A 20,517-nucleotide genomic window follows, 5' to 3' on the forward strand; every position below is an offset into this window, starting at 1 on the left:
GGGAACATGAGGAGAGACAGAGGGAACATGAGGAGAGACAAAGCCAGCGTGAGCTGGAGAAGCAGAAGCTGTGTGAATACGAGGAGCGGGAGAAGGAGAAACAACGTAAACATGAGCTGGACCTGGCCCAGCTGAACAACCGTAAGGCCCCGGCTACGGTGAGCGAGGGGGGACCCAAGCCTACAAAGAGCTTCGGTAAGAGCTTCCTGGCCCGGCATAAGGAGGGGGAGGACATAGATACCTTCCTGACGGCCTTTGAGAATGCCTGTGAGCTGCACCAGGTTGACCCTGCAGACAGGATCCAGTTCCTCACCCCCTCACTGGACTCCACCGCCGTGGAGGTGTACAGCCGAATGAGAGGGGCGGATGCGGGGGACTACAACCTGTTCAAAGAGGCCCTGCTCCGCGAGTTTGGGCTGACCCCGGAGATGTACCGGAAGAGGTTCCGGAGTCAACGTAAGACCCGGGAGGTCACATACCTCCAACTGGTCAACCGGGCGCAGGGATACGCCCACAAGTGGACGGCTGGGGCCCAAACTAAAGAGGACCTGCTTGACCTATTCATACTGGAGCACCTGTATGAGCAGTGCCCGTCGGACCTGAGGCTGTGGTTGATGGACCAGAAGCCGGAGAACCCGCAGCACGCAGGCCGGCTGGCCGACCAATACATGGACAGTCGGGCAAGGGATAATAGGGAGGCGTCTTGAAGGAGCAGGTCTGCCTCGACGCAGAGAGAGAGTCACCATGGGACCTCCCAGAAGGGGCCGAGGGAGGGCCCCCACCAAAGGGAAACATCCGACGTCAGGTCCAGCCGTCCCACTCGAGGGGACCCACGAGACATGGGCTGCTATCACTGTGGCCAACAAGGCCACATACGGGCCCAGTGCCCCAAGCTCCGGGACAAACTGAGCAGACCAACCCCACACCGGGTCAACTTGGTAGGGACCCAGCCAGATGAGGGGCAGCGTTCACAGGAAAGGGGGGCTGGCCGCGTACCACCTGCAAAGGAGGGAGGGGGGCCCCGGGTCGGCCCCTCCGAGGGGCTGGATGCTCTCCGCCCTGAGTTTTGGGTTTACAGGGTGGGCACGGGGCTACCCCTCCGGAAAGAGTGCCTTGTTCCCCTGGAGGTAGACGGGAGGGAGGTCACTGGGTACTGGGACACGGGCGCAGAGGTGACGCTGGCCCGGCCCGAGGTGGTGGACCCAGATCGGATGGTGCCTAACACCTACCTGACCCTGAGGGGTGTGATCGGGACCCCATTCAAGGTGCCTGTGGCGAGGGTACACCTAAAGTGGGGGGACAAGGAGGGCCCCAAGGACGTGGGGGTGCACCCCCATTTGCCCACGGAGGTGTTAATGGGGGGGGACCTCGAGGACTGGCCCAGTAACACCCGGGGTGCCCTGGCCGTGAGCCGTAGTCAGAGTCGACGCAGGGCTCTGCACCCTGACACCGGGGAAGGTACTCTGCCCGGGGCACCGGACCCGGACCCGGTGGGGAGGGAACGCCCAGGGACAGGGCTCAGAGAGGCTGTGGCCCCAGACCCAGCCGGTGAGAGAGAGCAGATCCCCGTCCCTGCCCCAGCGGCTGAGTACCAGGCCGCAGTGCGGGAAGACCCCTCCTTGCGGAGGATAAGGGACCTGGCCAACCTCGGGGGGAGACAGACCATGGGACGAGGTGGCCGGAAAAGGTTCCTGTGGGAGAAGGGGTTCCTGTACCGAGAATGGGCTCCCCCAGGGAAGATGGAGTCAGGGGGGGGGATCAGGAGGCAGCTGGTGGTACCCCAGGAGTATCACCACCAGCTGCTGTGCCAGGCCCATGACATTCCCCCCTCAGGGCACCCGGGAGCCTGGCGTACCCAGCAGAGGCTGCTGCAGAACTATTACTGGCCTGGGGTCTTTGCCCATGTCCGGCAGCACTGCCGCTCCTGTGACTTCTGCCGGGGGGGGGAAGGCCCGGGACAGGGGGAAGATGGCTGTAAGACCCGGGCCCCACCCCAAGGAGCCTGTCCAGAGGGGGGCCAGGGTCAGAAGGGGGGCTCTGAACCGAGAGAGCCCGAATCACAGCCCCCCAGACTGGAACGTGGGAAGAAGGCCCCAGCCCAGCATGCACCCCAGGGGTACTGGGGTGGGGAAAGGGCACGGGTGGCATAAGGCTTCCCCCCTGCAACCTGCAGGTGCCCTCGAGTCCCCCCGACCTACAGGGGGGCAGGAAACTGGAATGACCTGGGGTAACTCTCCCCCCAGAACGGGGGGGACCCTGGGGCCTCTGTGGGAATGTAGGTGGGTTCGAACTTCCCCAGGTCACTGGCTGGAGTGACCCCGCTCAGTTCGGTCTCGAAGGGGGGAGAGGTGGGACTGGTTGCTGGGTACAGATCCTAAGTATCTAGCAGCAAAAGGCCATGCAGCCAAATGCCTGAAGTTCTGTCTCCTAGCAACTGATGGCCGGGCCCCTCCCTGCAAAGGTGCTGGCTAAAGGTGTTGGAGACAAAGGGGTCAGGTGACCTCCTGGCCCGGGAAAGAAGTTGAGCAGAGAGGAGGGGCCGGAGGGGGTTGGGCAGACTGGAGTTGGCTGGGGCAAAGGAGGGGAGGCAGGATGACCGAGCTCTGATCCCCGATGGGGGTATGGGGCCCCAAGATGGACCTAACAGGGGGGATCCGGTTATCTGTGCCTGCAAGACCTGTGTTGGACTGTGTTCCTGTCGTCTAAATAAACCTTCTGCTTTACTGGCTGGGTGAGAGTCCTGGTGAATCGGCAGGGAGCCCGGGGGTGCAGGGCCTGACTCCCCTATACTCCGTGACAGTGTGCAGGAGGCAAAGGGTGCAGGCTTTGGGACGGAGTTTGGGGTTGGGAAGGGGTGTATGGGAAGCGGGAGCGAGTTTGGGGATAGGAGGGAGTGCAGGGTGAGGGCTGTGGGGCTGAGGAAGAGGGGTACATGATGCAGGAGGGGGATCAGGGGTAGGGAGGAGGGTTGGGCTGTGGGGTGAGGGCTGTGAATGAGGGGTTCATGATGCAGGGGGGCTCACGGCTGGGGCTGAGGTTTGGGGTGAGGGCTGTGGGGCTGAGGATGAGGGGTTCATGATGTGGGGGGGCTCAGGGCTGGGGCAGAGGATTAGGGTGCGGGGGGATGAGGGCTCTAACTGGGGCTGAGGCTTAGGGTGCAGGGGGATGAGGGGTTCATGCTGCGGGGGCACTCAGGGCTGGGGATTAGGGTGCGGGGGGATGAGGGCTCTGGCTGGGGCTGAGGACTAGGGTGCGGGGGGATGAGGGCTCTGTCTGGGGCAGAGGATTAGGGTGTGGGGGGATGAGAGCTCTAACTGGGGCTGAGGATTAGGGTGCGGGGGGATGAGGGCTCTGGCTGGGGGTGAGGATTAGGGTGCGGGGGGATGAGGGCTCTGGCTGGGGGTGAGGATTAGGGTGCAGTGCGATGAGGGCTCCGGTTGGGGATGAGGATTAGGGTGCAGGGGGATGAGGGCTCTGGCTGGGGCTGAGGATTAGGGTGCGGGGGGATGAGGGCTCTCACTGGGGCTGAGGATTAGGGTGCAGGGGGATGAGGGCTCTGGCTGGGGCTGAGGATTAGGGTGCGGGGGGATGAGGGCTCTAACTGGGGCTGAGGATTAGGGTGCTGGGGGATGAGGGCTCTGGCTGGGGCTGAGGATTAGGGTGCAGGGGGATGAAGGCTCTGGCTGGGGTTGAGGATTAGGGTGCGGGGGGATGAAGGCTCTGGCTGGGGCTGAGGATTATGGTGCGGGGGATGAGGGCTCTGGCTGGGGCTGAGGATTAGGGTGCGGGGGGATGAGGGCTCTGGCTGGGGCTGAGGATTAGGGTGCGGGGGGTGAGGGCTCTGGCTGGGGCTGAGGATTAGGGTGCGGGGGGATGAGGGCTCTGGCTGGGGCTGAGGATTAGGGTGCGGGGGGATGAGGGCTCTGACCGGGGCTGAGGATTAGGGTGCGGGGGGATGAGGGCTCTGGCTGGGGCTGAGGATTAGGGTGCGGGGGGATGAGGGCTCTGGCTGGGGCTGAGGATTAGGGTGCGGGGGGATGAGGGCTCTGGCTGGGGCTGAGGATTAGGGTGCGGGGGGATGAGGGCTCTGGCTGGGGATGAGGATTAGGGTGCGGGGGGATGAGGGCTCTGGCTGGGGCTGAGGATTAGGGTGCAGGGGGATGAGGGCTCTGGCTGGGGCTGAGGATTAGGGTGCGGGGGGATGAGGGCTCTGACCGGGGCTGAGGATCAGGGTGCGGGGGGGATGAGGGCTCTGGCTGGGGATGAGGATTAGGGTGCGGGGGGATGAGGGCTCTGGCTGGGGATGAGGATTAGGGTGCGGGGGGATGAGGGCTCTGGCTGGGGATGAGGATTAGGGTGCGGGGGGATGAGGGCTCTGGCTGGGGCTGAGGGTTTGGGGCATTGGAGAGGCTCAGGGTAAGGGCAGCCTGCCTTGCCATTAGTGAATGGCAGGTGCTAGGACCCTGGGGCAGCAGACAGCAGTTCTGCTGGGAGCCCTCCGGCAGCACAGAGCAGGCAGGGGAGAGACGCGGCTGCTTTCTGTCAGGCAGGGACACGGCGCGGTCGGGGGGTGGCAGGCGGGGGCTGAGACCTGCTCCAGGCAGGGACGCGGCGGGGGGGGAGGCGTGGCCCACGGGGGCCGATCCAGGCAGGGCTGGGGGAGAGACCCAGCTCCAAATATTGCTGGAGCAGGGCCCCCGGCCCTGAATATTCCTGGAGCCCGGGCACCACACACAGATATAACCTGCTGCCCATGGCTGATGAACATTCCTGGCTGGAGGGACACACACTCCTATGACTCAGAAGGAAAAGAGTTGATAGAAAAGATCACAGGACTGACCCCAAAGAAGGGTGAGCTGCAAAAGGCAGAAGCAGGCAACTGATCTGGGGGAGCTGAGAGACCACAGTGAAGATGGTGCACAGATCACTAGGTGAGAATTAGCAAATGTGATTATTAAAAAAAAATCTTTTCCCAGCCCTAATCAAGGCATTTGTAGCAGTTCTCCAATGTGGATTTTGCGATGTCTAATGAGGTGTGAGCTCTTTTTGAAGCTTTTCCCAAACTCAGAGCACGTGTAGGGCCTCTCTCCTGTGTGGATTCGCTGATGTGAGATAAGGTCTGAACGCTGACTAAAGCTTTTCCCGCACTCAGCGCATCCATAAGGTTTCTCACCCGTGTGGATTCTCCGATGTGTGCTCAGGGCAGAGCTGTGCTTAAAGCTTTTCCCGCACTCAGAGCACGTGTAGGGCGTCTCTCCTGTGTGGTTTCTCTGATGTGAGATAAGGTGTGAACGCTGACTAAAGCTTTTCCCGCACTCAGCGCATCCATAAGGTTTCTCACCCGTGTGGATTCTCCGATGTGCGCTCAGGGCACAGCTGTCCTTAAAGCTTTTCCCGCACTCAGAGCACGTGTAGGGCTTCTCTCCTGTGTGGATTCTCTGATGTGTGATAAGGTGTGAACGCTGACAAAAGCTTTTCCCGCACTCAGAGCATCCATAAGGTTTCTCACCCGTGTGGATTCTCCTATGTGTGCTCAGGGCAGAGCTCTGATTGAAGCTTTTCCCGCACTCAGAGCATGTGTAGGGCGTCTCTCCTGTGTGGATTCTACGATGTACGAGAAGGTCTGAGCTCTGATTGAAGCTTTTCCCACACTCATGGCATGTGTAGCGTCTCCCTTCCAAGTGGATTCTGTCGCGGGTTATAAGGTCTGAGTGGCTACTGAAGTTTTCCTCTGGCCTCTGCTGCGTCTCACAGGCTTTTGCTTTTTCTGGGAGTGCACAACGCCCGGAAACATTCCCTTTGGATCTTCCTGATAACGTTCCATGTGGTTCTACTTGCTCAGCGTCTTCCTGCTGGGGTTTCTCCTCCTCATTCTCACTCACCATCCCATCACCTGATGGGAGACAGAGAGAATCCAGACACAGGTCACTCCCTGTGCCGGAAAGAAAGGAAATCTCAGAGAGAGGAATGGAAAAAGGGATGAACAAACCAAAATATGTATGGGAGAGATCAAACCTCTCAGGAGCTGATTTTCCCCAAACCCTTCCCCAGAGGAGAGAGGAAGGGATCAGTTTTGGTCCACATCTCACCAGAACACTCAAGGGAAAGCGAGACCGGGGAGGGACCTGCTGCAAGTTGTCAGTCAGAATAGGAGGGAAGCCATGAGTGACATCTGCCATAATGATTCCACATCTTCAGGGAACAATCCTGAGCTTGGAGAGCTCACAAGGTCTTTGTAGGGCATCCCAAATGTTTCCTGCATTCCTAAACAGTTGTTGAGTTGGTTTAACCAAGTCCTCACCTGTGCAGGCAGCTCTCGGGAGCACTTCTTTCTCAGAGGCCTGGAGGTCCGGGACCCACGGTTCTTCCCCTCGTTCCAGCTGCGAGATCACATCAGGTTTGGAAATTGGAAACCCTACTCCAGGCAAAGAAAAGAAGGGAGGTCAGTGGAATTTGTGGGATACTCGTCACAAAGAATATTCTATGGTTGTAATCCCTGCTCATTTTTAAGCAGTAGAATACCAAGGCCAGCTTCCTTGGCTCAAAGTGGCAGAAGAGTTAGTATTATTATTATAAATCATCCTCTCTGGCAATAAATCCCTTATCAATGGCTGTGGTTGTCAAACTCTCTTTTCTTTATTGTCTTATCTTTATGGTCACCACTTTTACCTTGTTAATCAGTCTGGTTCTCTAATTGTTTCTATCTGCTGTACAATTCATGTTGCTAGGTGTGAGTACATTACGTAGTGGGATATAATTGGTTAGAGAATTATGTTAGGATATGTTAGAATTGTCAAGGATCGGGGGTAGCCGTGTCAGTCCGTATCCACAAAAACATCAAGGAGTCTGGTGGCACCTTAAAGACTAACAGATTTATTTGGGTATAAGCTTTCGTGGGTAAAACAACCTCACATCTTCAGGTGCATGGAGTGAAAGTTACAGATGCAGGCATTATATACTGACACACGAGGAGGAGGGAGTTACCTCACAAGTGGAGAACCAGTGTTGACAGGGCCAATTCAATCAGGGTGGATGTAGTCCACTCCCAATAATAGATGAGGAGGTGTCAATTCCAAGAGAGGCGAAGCTGCTTCTGTAAGGAGCCAGCCACTCCTAGTCCCTATTCAAGCCCAGTTTAATGGTGTTAAATTTGAAAATGAATTGTAGTTCTGCTGTTTCTCTTCGAAGGCTGTTTCTGAACTTTTTTTTGTTCAAGAATAGTGACTTTGAAATCTGTTATAGAATGACCAGGGAGATTGAAGTGTTCACCTACTGGCTTGTGTATGTTACCATTCTTGATGTCCAATTTGTGTCCATTTAATCTTTTACCTAGAGACTGTCCGGTTTGGCCAATGCACATGGCAGAGGGGCACTCCTGGCACATGATGGCATATATCACATTAGTAGACGTGCAGGTGAATGAGCCCTTGATGGTGTGGCTGATGTGGGTGGGTCCTCTGATGGTGTCGCTAGAGTAGATCTGGGGACAGAGTAGGCAATGAGGTTTGCTACAGAGATTGGTTCCTGGGTTGGTGTTTCTGTGGTGTGGTGTGTAGTTGCTGGTGAGTATTTGCTTCAGGTTCGGGGGTTGTCTGCAAGCGAGGACCTGGCCTGCCTCCCAAGCTCTGTGAGAGTGAGGGATCGTTTTCCAGGATAGCTTGTAGATCGTTGATAATGCACTGGAGAGGGGCTGTATGTGATGGCCAGTGGTGTTGTATTAGGTGGAGCCTTTGTGGGAGGTGTGGGATTTACCTGAATAGGCCTAAGGAGACAATCCCAGGTCAGATATTTCGCACCCTCATTTTGAGAGACTAATGAGGAACCACAAGCGGGTGGAATCCGCCACAGGATTCTGAAAGAAGGAAGTCTGGGGCAGGCTCTAGCAATTAGTTTGCTATGAAGTCTCTCAGCAGTTGGATGCATTCATATATTAGAATGATTAATAAATCAGTGATGTAAATCATGAGTATTGAGGCTTGATGCTTAATTATGGACTTCCCAAAGGCCAGGTATGGTTTGGGGCAGCTATTGACATTATTAGAATCAGAGCAAAGGAGCAGATGTGGTATATGGCCATCCTATTACCATAAGGAAGCGGAGAAAATACGTCTCCTAGTGACCAGTTTTTCATTTTGTCAGGTCCCTGGGACAGTGTAAACTGAAGCAGGGCCTCCCGTCTGATGGGCTCCCTTGCGCCTCGATCTTTGTTTCCAATGGTGTCCATAGCTTGTAAGTCCGCACAGTGCAAGCCCCTCTTTACTATACTTCTCTGACTCTAATCGTTACGTGTATTGAGCCTTGCCTATGATTTCAATTATAAATCAAGTGTCTGTGTGTTTCACCCAAATTCATCTCCTCCAGTAACGGTGAGTAGCCATGTACAAGGGGGAGCTGCACCCCAACACGTCATCTTATCGGTGTAAACACTGTCCAGGCTACACCACCAGCCTGTGACATCATCAACCCTTCAGTTGCAGTAAACTGCTTGCACAGGCTACCATGAGGATTTCTTTCCCTATGAGCTTTTCTAAGCAGCAATTCACCCCTCTCAGAAATTCTGCTCTCACCCTCTTCACCTAGGGCTTGCTCTAAAGGAACACTTCCCTGAGCAACCACAGACTCTTGCTGGGTCTCACTTACATCCAGAATCACCTCTGGCCCATCAGGCAGATCTCTACACAATCCCCTGTCAGGCAAACTTATAGACTTCCTAGATAACAGGTCAGAAGCACTCTCCTTTCCCTGGCCTGGAACAAGTTCAGGAATCTTTTCCTTCTTGCTACAAGTTGTCAAACTGTCAGTAGGTAACACAATTAAATCACCTTCATGCTCTCCTTGTGCCCTGGCTGGGGTATCACCCTGATCAGACAGCGTTGCGACACCCTTTTCCAACCACACATTAGCAACTGGCAAACTACAAGCACCAGAATCGTCTGGTCTCTGGGATTTTGCTATGGCACTAACTGGATGCAACCTAGTCACAGAGCCATTCCCCACAGCAGACACAAACTTAGGACCATTCCCTTCCTGGGCCTTAGCTGTATTTACAACCAACTCCGAGACAACTGAATCACCCTTAACCATCACAGGCTGAAAGGCACCTTCTGTCTGCTCCACAGACACAGAAAAGCCGGAGACACATTGTCCTTCCCCAGACACACAGCTTGGGATCTCATTTCCCTTGTCCCAGCACACAGGGCTGTTCACAGACAACTGCTTGGAGACTGGGGTAACTTCCTCCATAGGCAAGTCAATACCCCTGACCGACACAGGCACATTTCCTTCACTGTCACATTTCTCCACACAGGACACAGGTAAGGGACAGGGACACTCCTCTTCCACTATCCCTCCCTTCCCAAACTGCTGACTAGACAAAGCCATCAGCTCACAAGGCTGCCTAGGCTCCTCCAAACTTTCCCTACCAGGCACATGGCCACTCCCAATGGATAAGCTTCTGCTTTTTTCACTACACTGAGCTACTTCCAGCAAATCACAGTTACCCATTTCAGGTTCACTTCTACAAGCTGCACTAGCCACCAATCCATCACCTATCACAAATTTACCCTCTCCTTCCTCAGTTAGGGCTTTAACCTGACCATCTACTTTAATTTGCTCCTGAGAAACATTTTCCTCACCAATGAGATCTTTCTGCTCTTGATCTAACTCCAGATTCCCTTCTGGGACATCAGACAGACATTCAGAAACTCCACTCACAGACACACAGCTTTTTGGCACAGACAAACCTTTGGAGCAACCCACCTCAGGCAAATCATTGATCATAATAGATACAGGTTTAAGATCATTCCTCTCCTGTGACTGGCTACCTGGACTGAACAAAGCTTTAACGTTTTCCCCAATTAAAAGATCTTTAGGCCATAACTTCCTGACGCCAGCTATCACTGCATGCTGAGCCCCATTCCACTCAAGGTGGATTCTGGCTAAAGGCACACGGACCGTAAACTCACATAGGATCACAACACTCACACTCTGATTTGATAAATAATCTTCCTCTTTGACCAGATCTGCTTTAACAAGAGTGATGGTAGAAGCCATAATTTGCCCTAAACAGCTTTTTCCATTGACTTTTACACTCTATGAATTTTCCATTACCACTCCCATACATAGCACTGGCACAATTTATGGGGCCACCCTCTACTGAACCCACAGTAACAGCATTGACATAAAAGGTGGCATTGTTGGGGTACATTTGGTTACCCCCAGACAACTGCTCAGAGTTATACAAAATACCAACATTGATACAAACTGGGCTTTCAAGAGGATACAGTCTCTGCTGTTGTTCCATTGCTTTTTTGACTTGGAGCTGAAGTCTGGCAGTTTCTTGTTGCATCTTGTGAGTCTCCTGTTGCATCTGTTGAGTTTTCTCCTCAGCAGCCAGCAGCTCCAGACGCCCCTTACGAGCTTTTTCTTCTCTCTCAGCAGCCTCTTTTTCTCTCTCAGCAGCCTCCTTCTCCAGCTGGGCCAAGGCTTGCGTCTCTTCCATTCGAATTTCTGCCAGTTTTTACTCATATTCAAACCTCAGGCTGTCTCTCAAGGCTTGCAGTTTCCTTGCTTTTCCTTGCTTTCTGTCTCATGGTCACTGATCTTTAACCAACCAAACTCTCAAACCCAAAATTCGAATTTGGATAGCGTGGGGTTCTGACCCAAAGCTTAATTGTCCTGGTTCTGTGGATCCAAGCACGACTACGCCACTGTGACGGTGCGGTTCTGGCGGGACCCAACTGAGAGTGCCAATTCAGGACCAATTGCTCAAACAGGGCAGTCACAGCCCTAGGCTGGGGTTTTTCCACCTCTAAGGCAAACCAAACCAGCCAGACAAAAAGGACTTCGGTCTCACCCCACTGGCTAACCACAAGTCACACAAGCAATTTCCTTAGACACCCCAGTCTCCCAGTATCACCACCAGTCCCACTCGTCCTGGGGATGAATGGTTATGAAAACCAACACCCCAATAAAAGAAAAAGGTTCTGTCAATCCCAAAGGACCAAGCCCCAGACCCAGGTCAATATACATATCAGATCTTACCCACAAATCACGCTGTTGCCAATCCTTTAGAAACTAAAATCTAAAGGTTTATTCATAAAGGGAAAAAGGTAGAGATGAGAGCTAGAATTGGTTAAATGGAATCAATTACATCCAGTAATGGCAAAGTTCTTAGTTCAGGCTTGCAGCAGTGATGGCATAAACTGCAGGTTCAAATCAAGTCTCTGGAGAACATCCCCCGCTGGGATGGGTCATTCAGTCCTTTGTGCAGCGCTTCAGCATGTAGAAAAGTCCCTCCAGAGGTAAGAAGCAGGATTGAAGACAAGATGGAGATGAGGCATTAGCCTTATATAGGCTTTTCCAGGTGCAAGAACCTCTTTGTCCTTACTGTGGAAAATTACAGCAAAATGGAGTCTGGAGTCACATGGGCCAGTCCCTGCATACTTTGTTGAGTCACAAGGCGTGTCTGCCTTCTCTCCATGGGTCAATTGTGTAGCTGATGGTCCTTAATGGGCCATCAAGCAGGCTAGGCAGGGCTAGCACCAATTTGTCTGGGATGTTTCCCAGAAGCACAGCACCAACTTGAAATACAGACAGTATAGAGCCAATATTCATAACTTCAACTACAAAATGATACAGACATACGGACAGCATCATCCTAACCAGCAACCCATAACCTGGTCTTAGACACCTTATATGATCCCCTTTACCTAAGATTTGGTGCCACTACAGGACCTTGGTTGCAACCCATGTTCTATATGGTCCCAATTTATATCAATAACGTCACAAGGCTCTAAAGCAACAAGGCTTGGGTAGGGATTTGGGGTTAAAGCTCTGGGATCTCCCGCAGCTCTAGATCCCCAAACCTCTCCTCCCTCCCACTGACCCACCCAGGCCACTTCCTGGGTGCCCTTCCCCCACACTCCCCTCCCCTTCTTCCCATTACTCTCAGCCGGCACCACCTCCCGGCACCTTGGGAGCTTCTTGTGTTCCCTCCTCGTCTCTCACATCCTCCTCCCTCCCTGCTGCTTCTTAGCTCTAACCCTGCGCACACCCTCCCCGTGTCCTGGCACCCCAGAATTATCTACTCCCCCCTTCTCCTCCCCTCCCACGGCTCTGTTCTCCCTTCACCCGTGGGGTCCTGAATGGGAACATTATTCGCTCTCCTATCGAAAGAGAAGCTCATCTGACTGTCACACAAGCCAGGCATGAGTCATACACCTATTTACTCAATTTAGAATTCTACAGGCGACGTATTTTCCTCTTACACTGAGGAAAAGGCATGAAAGCTACAGTGATTAATGTAGTTATTAATGTAGCCAGTAAGGATACATTCGATGCAGTTTTTAAATGACTGATGGCACCAAAAAGGCACATGTCCAAAAATTATACTAGTGGGTGGGAGATGAGGCAAAAAAAGGGGGACAAGGAAACTTGTCAAAACTTGGATGATGAATAAAGGTATAAAGTTATTACTGCTCAGGTTCTTTAGAGACCCCACAGCTTCTAATAACCCAGGGGACAGGACTCCTTACCCAGCGAGGTCACATTCTCGTAGTTCTCCTGCATGACATCCCTGTAGAGGGCTCTCTGAGCGGGGTCCAGCAGAGCCCCCTCTCCCCTGGTGAAATACACAGCCACCTCCTCGAAGGTCACCAGCCCCTGAAAGAGCAAGAGTCCAACACTCAGGACCTGCTGCCCCACTCACAGCCCCACTATTCACGGAACAGCAGCACCAGGTAAATGGAGGCTCCGGGAGGCCCATGTTAACAGAGTCCCACCCCATCTTGCTTAGAGCAGCCAGGAGCCATCAGAGGGTAGAAAGAGAGAATCTTTGTGTCTCCCAGCTGACAGACGGAGGCAGGGTCGTCACATTTATCACATACCCACTAGCCAGAGCTTGATACAGGAGATGGGGCTGGCTCTGTAACCTGCTGGTGGCTCCCTGGTAGGAATCCCAACACTCTCCAAATAAAATATATGGATGAAAGGGGAAGTCAATAGTAAAGACTAGAAGTTAGAAGGTCAGAATTGTAGAAAATTGGTAAGGGAAGCTATCTAGAGTGACCAGATCACAAGCCTGCAATATCGCGACACATTGGGGTGCCGTCAGCCCCGCCAATAGTCCGACCCCCACTCCTCCCAGGCTCCCCCCTACTCTGCCCCAGGCTCCGCTCCCCCGTTCAGTCCTCCTCCCCCACCAATGTGCCTTTCCTCATCCCCCAGCCTGCTGCTGGCTTGCTGCGTCCCTCCTCAGTCCCCACCCACCCCTCTCCTCTTCACCCCCCCGCCCGCCACTCTCCTTTTCACCCCCCCACCACTCACCGATGGTGCCCACTTCCCGTCTGCCGGGTGGGTGCTCACCTGCCCCAGCACGACTCTCACCCCCCCTCATTCTACCCCCTCCCCCCGAGTGCCCACCCCTGCCCTGCCTCCTCTCCGCCTCCTCCCCCGAGCGTGCTGCATCCCTGCTCCTCCCCCTCCCTCCCGGAAAGTCCAACCCACGCCAAACAGCTGTTAGGCAGCGGGAAGTACTGGGAGGGAGGGGGAGGAGCGGGGACGCGGCCTGCTGGGGGAGGAGAAGGAGGCAAGGAGTGGGGAACTCGCCGCCTCCTTATCTGATTATTGGGACAATTGGTGTCCCGATCATACATCAATCGGGACGCGGGACAAAGGGTTAAATATCAGGACAGTCCCGATTTTATCGGGACATCTGGTCACCCTAAAGCTATCAGAAATCAATGATCAATCAATGAAAATAAGAGGGAAGTTTTTAAAAGTATATTAAGTACAAAATTAATCCTAACAATGGTAGTGGTAAATTACTAGATGGAAATGGCAGAATTAGCAAAAATAATGCAGAAGAGGTAAAAGTGTTCAATAAATGTTTCTCTCCTGGATTTGGAGAAAAACAGATGAAGTAACTCATATAAGGTGTTGACAACGACACACTTTCCATTCCAACATTAGCTCATGAGGACGTTAAACAGCAGCTATTAAAGTTAGACGTGTTTAAATCAGCGGGTCCAGATAACAAGAGTTTTCAAAGACACGGTGAAGGAGCGTGGTGGACTGTTAATGATAATTTTAATCAGGACTTGGAATGCTGGGGAAATTCCATAAGACTGGAATAAAGCTAATGCTGTGCCAATATTTAATACGTGTAAAAGAGGTGACCCAGCTAATTACAAGAGTGCAGCAGCCGATACTGGATTTCATTAATAAAGAATTTAAGGAGGGTAATATAATTAGTGCCCATTAACAAAGGTTTAGACACAATAGATTCTGTCAAACTAACTGGATATCCTTACTGGGTGAGATCAAAAGTTTGGTTGCAACGAATAGTATTGATGTAATATACCTAGACTTCGATAAGGCATATGACTTGGTTCAGCAGAATAATTTTGACTAGAAAACTAGCAAGATACAAAATACACAGGGCATATATTAAATAGGTTAAAAACTGGGATTGTAAATGGGGAACCATGGTCGAGTGGATTTCTTTCTAGGGGCTTCCCACAAGGATTGGTTCTGGGCTCTGTGCTATTTAACATTCTTATCAATGACCTGCAAGAGGATATAAAATAATCACTGATAAAGCTTGCAGTTGCCACAAAGATTGGGGGTGGTGATAACTAATGAAGTGTCCGTAGATTCCGGCTCCAGCACTGGAAGCCTGGGAAGTTTTCCCAGCCCTGGCTGAGGGGTTATTTCCTCTTCCACGAAGTTCCACTCCTATTCTTTAAAAGTAGGCCCCAGATTACACAAGTCTCAGCAGGTTTGTCACATCCTGTCCCCTCCCTTTCCCCACCCTAGATAGTTCCTGCCTCCCACCACCTGGAGCAGCTCCCACCCTCCTATGCATTTACTGCTCCTCTCCCTCCAAGCAGAACCCACCACCAGCTCCCTGATAATTCCTTACCTGAGCCAGCTCCATTGCAGCCATTTCCTTCCCCCTGGGAGGAGGGGATGATCTGGAGCGAAACGTGGACGTTATTCTGTAACCTGCCAGGGCGAGAAGGGCAAGGTGAGAAAATTCAGGTGGGGTTTTTGTCCATTCCACAAGCTGATTCCCCCAGGATGTTTCCCTGCTAATGGACATTCCAGGTTCTGCCACAATGTGAAGCACAGAGTGACCTTATTCCAGTACAGGCCTAGCCCCCTCCCACCAGGGTGTAACCCTCTGAGACAGGGTGAAACCCACCAGTAGCAGAGTCTCTCTGTTACACTTATCCAGATTGCGGACGATACCAAGCTGGGAGGGGTTGCAAGTGCTTTGGAGGATAGGATTAAAATTGAAAATGCTCTGGACAAACTGGAGAAATGGTCTGAAGTAAATAGGATGAAATTCAATAAGGACAAATCCCAAGTACGTCACTTAGGAAGGAACAATCAATTCCACACGTACAAAATGGGAAATGGCTGCCTAGGAAGGAGAACTGCGGAAAGGGATTGGGGGGTCACAGTGGATCACAAACTAAATATGAGTCAACAGAGCTACACTGCTGCAAAACAAGCGAACATCATTCTGGGCTGTATCAGCAGGAGTGTTGTAAGCAAGACATGAGGAGTAATTCTTCCGCTTTACTGCGCACTGATTAGGTCTCAACTGGAGCAGTGTGTCCAGTTCTGGGCAGCACATTTCAGGAAAGATGTGGACAAATTGGTGAAAGTCCAGAGAAGAGCAACAAAAATGATGAATGGTCTAGAAAACAAGACCTCTGAGGGAAGATTGAAAAAATTGTGTTTGTTTAGTCTGGAGAAGAGAAGACTAAGGGCAGGTCTACACTACGGTGGCGATCGATGTTGTGAGATTGAGCTATCGGGGGTCGATTTATCGTGTCTAGTCTAGACACGATAAATAGATCCCCGAGCACTCTCCTGTCGACTCCTGTACTCCATCGCCGCGAGAGATACAGGCGGAGTCAACGGGGGAGCGGCAGCAGTCGACTCACCGCCGGGAAGACGCCGCGATAAGTCGATCTCAGTACATCAACTTCAGCTACGCTATTGTCGTAGCTGAAGTTGCGTATCTTAGATCGATCCCCACCCAGTATAGACCAGGGCTGAGAGGGAACACGATCACTGTTTTCAAGTACATAAAAGGTTGTTACAAGGAGGAGGGAGAAAAATTGTTCTTCTTAACCTCTGAGGACAGGACAAAAAGCAATGGGCTTAAATTGCAGCGAGTGCAGTTTAGGTCAGTCATTAGGGAAAAACTTCCTGTCAGGGTGGCTAAGCACTGGAATAAATTGCCTGGGAGAGGTTGTAGAATCTCCATCATTGGGGATTTTTAAGAGCAGGCTGGACAAACTCCTCTCAGGGATGGTCCTGATCATACTTAGTCCTGCCTTGAGTGCAGGGGACTGGACTAGCTACCTCTCGAGGTCCCTTCCCGTTCTATGATTCTATGAAGCAAAGGCCAGAGAAGACCAGAATCCAAAGAGTCACTCTGGGGGAGTCTCCCTGTCATTGTCCCTAAGGCAGCTCTCTCAGGTTTACAAAGTTATTGGATGCTCCAGCCTTTATCCAGTCTCTCCTGGCAGTGCCCCTTTCACGGGTTGGGCCTAGTTTTAGCCTTTGGGAAGTGTGACCCCGGGGGCTCTGAGACGGGGCCTCCTTGCCGCAGCACATCTTGTTCCTTTCTGTGGCTCCCCAGCGAGTCCCAATGAGTAGATACTCCTGATACAGACTGTGAACATAAGAGCGGCCCACTGCATCAGACCAATGGTCCATCTAGCTCAGCGGTTCTCAATCAGGGGGTCCGGACCCCTCAGGGGATCATAAGGTTATTACACGGGGGTCGTGAGATGTCAAGCTCCACCCCAAACCGTGCTTTGCATCCAGCATTTATAATGGTGTTAAATATATTAAAACATGTTTTTAATTTATAAGGGGGGGGGGTCCGCACTCAGAGGCTTGCTGTGTGAAAGGAGTCACCAGTACAGAAGTTTGAGAACCACTGATCTAGACCATCCCCGAGAGGGGTTTGTCCAGCCTGCTCTTAAATCCCCAATGATGGAGTGATCTAGCTCAGCGGCCAGTGCCAGGTGCTTCAGAGGGAACAAACAGAACAGGGAACCATCAAGTGATCCATCCCCTGTCGCCCATTCCCAGCTTCCGGCAAACAGAGGCCAGAGACACCATCCCTGCCCAGCCTGCCTGTGACACTGGCAGATGAGGTGTTAGCTCTTGCAAAAGCTCCCAAGTCTTAACTGAACAGGGACAAACGCACGGCTGGAATCAGTCTGGCTCCCCTGGGTTAGTCTTGTTAAAACAGGTATTAGAATTATAACAACGTGTTTAGTGTTTAGACTTTACTGAATGCTTGTGAGTTGCTGCCTGGGTAACTAGTTGCATTGTGAGCCTCTGTGACTGTGTAAATCACCAGACAGGAGACAGATTTTACCTAGGTGAAGTGCTGGTTGGCAACCAAATGCATTACACCCCGCCTGGCAGGAAAGGTTCATCAACACCAGATAGACTATTATGGGACGTTAACAGAGACACAAGACTGTTGTTGTGCTCTTGACTTCCCTTTGGTTGAGTTTGCAGCTCAGAGCACATGGCAGGAAGGGGTAAAAACCCCCATACAGAAGGAACTGATGATCTGTCTGCTGCTTGGACTCTGGGGGGCAAAGTTTCTCGGCATAAGCAAGAGATCACCAGCTCCTTATTCTTTAGGACTAACCCAGACTATGTAGAACTTGTTTATTATAGAAGCTTCTGTTACCTTTTGAAATTTAAGACTGTAACTCGTCTGCATCTGCTTTAAGCTGCTTTAACTTTGTAAACAACTCTGGTTTTAAATAAATCTTAATACAGGTTATGACAGCACTGGCTACAAGTGTTGTCTTTCTTGTGAGATCTAAGATTCAACTGACCTAAGGAAGTGACTGGCCCTTCGGGACTGGCAGTAACCTGAACGTTGCTGTGATTCGTGGGGTAAGGCAGTGGTTCTCAACCAGGGGTTTGGGGCCCCTTGGGGGGCCACAGTTATCAGGGGGGCTGCCAAGCATGGCCAGCGTTAGACTCGCCGAGGCCCAGGGCAGAAAGCTGAAGTCCCAGCGCATGGGGCTGAAGTCCAGGCCCCTGAGCCCCACCACCTGAGGCTGAAGCCAAAGCCTAAACTATGTAGGTTCGTGGGGGCCCCTGTGGCCTGGGGCCCCGGGCAGTTGCCCTGCTTGCTGCCCCCTAACGCCAGCCCTGGCTTTTATATGCAGAAAACCAGGGATTGAGGCCCACGTGGGCCGTGGAGTTTTTATAGCATGTTGGGGGGCTCAGAAAGAAAAAGGTTGAGAACCCCTGGAGTAAGGGACCATCTGTCACAAAGGTTGGCTCACCTGCGTGGTGAGATACATGGGATCACCCAAGGGGACTGTCTGTGATTCCATGTTGATGCTGTTACAGAGCCTGAAGCGTTGACACTGGATACTTGGTTAGTGAAATCTCCATACAGACCTCACACCCAATTGGGGTTTGTTCCCTGCTTCTCACCAGTCTGCCGGAGGCTGGTGCTCGTGCTCTCCAGTCACTGGGGACAGTGCTACAGAGACTAACGGGCACAACGCCACCAGCAGCCATTGGCAGCAATGCAGAGCAGGCTTCACAGGGACACAGTGTGGCTGCCATCCCTTCAGTGATGATGGATCTGCAGCAGATTATGTCCCGCGCCCCATGACCCAGCTTGTCTCCTGAGACAGAGGCGAGTGACGGAGGGGGCAGAACGGATCCAGGGGGCAGGGAGAGGGATAACAAAACACACCTCCTGGGGTCACCCCTCAGGACGTGAACATGACAGGCCTTGTGGTGGCAGTGAAGGGGGAGGGGAGGGAGCGGGAGCAGCACCCTCCAGGGCAATGCTGCCAGTGGGTCTCCCCACCACCTCAGGCCTGGGGCTGACAGGGGGCCATTCCCTGGGCCTGGGCGCCTGGGAAGGGCTATAGAAACCCCACGCCGGCACAGAAGGGGTTAAACTGCTGCTCTAGTCGGGACCGGCCCAGCCCCTCCACACCTGCAAACCCTGCCAGGCCTGGAGCAGGAGCTAACAGGAGAGACCTGCTCTACTCTGGGGGGGGGCACCCTGGGGATGGAACAGTCTGTGGAGCATCTCCAGCCCCCAGGAGAGGGCTGGCAGCATTCGGGGCTCTGGCCTTCACCGAGAGAACTCAGCACCCGCCCTGAAGGCCACTGGCAGAAAGTCGCCCTCTCCCTGGCCTAGGGGGGTCAGACAGTGACACAGAGATCCCTTGGCAAAGGGTCACTTGGGATTTGCCAGCAGCTCTCCCCTGAGACCTGACAAACCCACCACACCAAACACATCGCTTGGAGGAGGGTCCTGCGAGGTGTCTACAGAAAGCTCGTCACTGGTCAAGACTCAGTGACTGAGAGATCAGCGTATGGGTCATATGTACAGAACAAAGCGCTGACACTGAACATCTGCTTTATAAACTCAACTGTCCAGCCCTGCTCCCTCCCAAACTAGCAGTGGAAAACCATCGGGACACCACCAAACCACTGAAACTGGAGTGTGGGGGAGCTGAAGGTGGGGGAATGTGATGGGGAGTGTGGGGGAAACTGGAGTGTGGGGGAGCTGAAGGTAACAAATTTAATCATCCCAAATCCAAACTAGGAATAGTTTCAAGGCACATGTTACACGTGTACGGGGGGCAGGGGCAGGCCAGAGTGTATAGGGCAGGGGGCCTGTTTGGAGGAGGGGCAGAGCTGGGGCACGGCTGGACCAGGAGCAGAAGGCCCAGCTGGGGCACAGACCATGTCAGAGATTTCTCTCGCTGGCTCTGTTACCACTGCCCATGGCAAACACTTGAAAGAAGGGGAGGCCGAGCTGCAAACGGTGTCAGGAGGAGGAGGAGGAGAGAGACACTTGAAAGCATGACCATTATTCCCATTCCACCGTAACAAAAAGTACAGGAGAGGGGAGCAAAACTTCAGAATCACGCAGCACCTAGGTGGACAGAGCACTGGACCCAGACTATTCCTGGCTCTGCCACGGGCCTGCTGGGTGACCTTGGGTAAGTCATTGCACTTCCCTGTGCCTCTGATTGCAAACTTGTGTGAGACCCACAACTGCCTATAGTGCTGCTAACTCCTCCTGCCAACATTGCTCTGTGCAAAAAGCTAGGAAATTCACCTATTAAAACTTTATGAAAGCAGGATTTAAGGTTGCCCGAAGCTGTCTGGTGCCCCTCCAGAAGAGAGATCAGCAAAACTCAAACTTGTAATAAATCAGGAAATGCAGAGAAAGTACACACCAATGGAATCCTAATTCTGCAATTCACAAAGGCAGCAAAGCCCTGGGAAAGGCAACTTTCAGAAGCAAACAGAAGGGGACAGAGCTTACCTTTGCTAAGACAGAATGTGGTTTCAGGTGAGCTGCGCTGTACAGGAGCTACCGACACCTGTTCTACACTCAGATACTGGGCCTGCTCCCCAGAAACAGCCGCACACTTGGTCAATTGAACAGCCCTTCCCCCCTTTTTACAACTCTTTCATCCT

The 20,517-nt window shown here is 52.7% G+C and overlaps 1 protein-coding gene across 1 annotated transcript in view; it reads right to left on the reverse strand.

The window, feature by feature from the left end:
• The window catches only part of LOC123356631, an 871,996-nt gene that overhangs the window by 604,048 nt on the left and 247,431 nt on the right, over positions 1-20,517 (reverse strand). The window contains 1 exon segment of the mRNA XM_044999988.1: positions 5,174-5,593. Coding sequence (XP_044855923.1) covers positions 5,174-5,593 — 420 coding nt within the window.

This window comes from Mauremys mutica, chromosome 26, assembly GCF_020497125.1.
Source record: "Mauremys mutica isolate MM-2020 ecotype Southern chromosome 26, ASM2049712v1, whole genome shotgun sequence".
NCBI classification, from domain to species: domain Eukaryota; kingdom Metazoa; phylum Chordata; order Testudines; family Geoemydidae; genus Mauremys; species Mauremys mutica.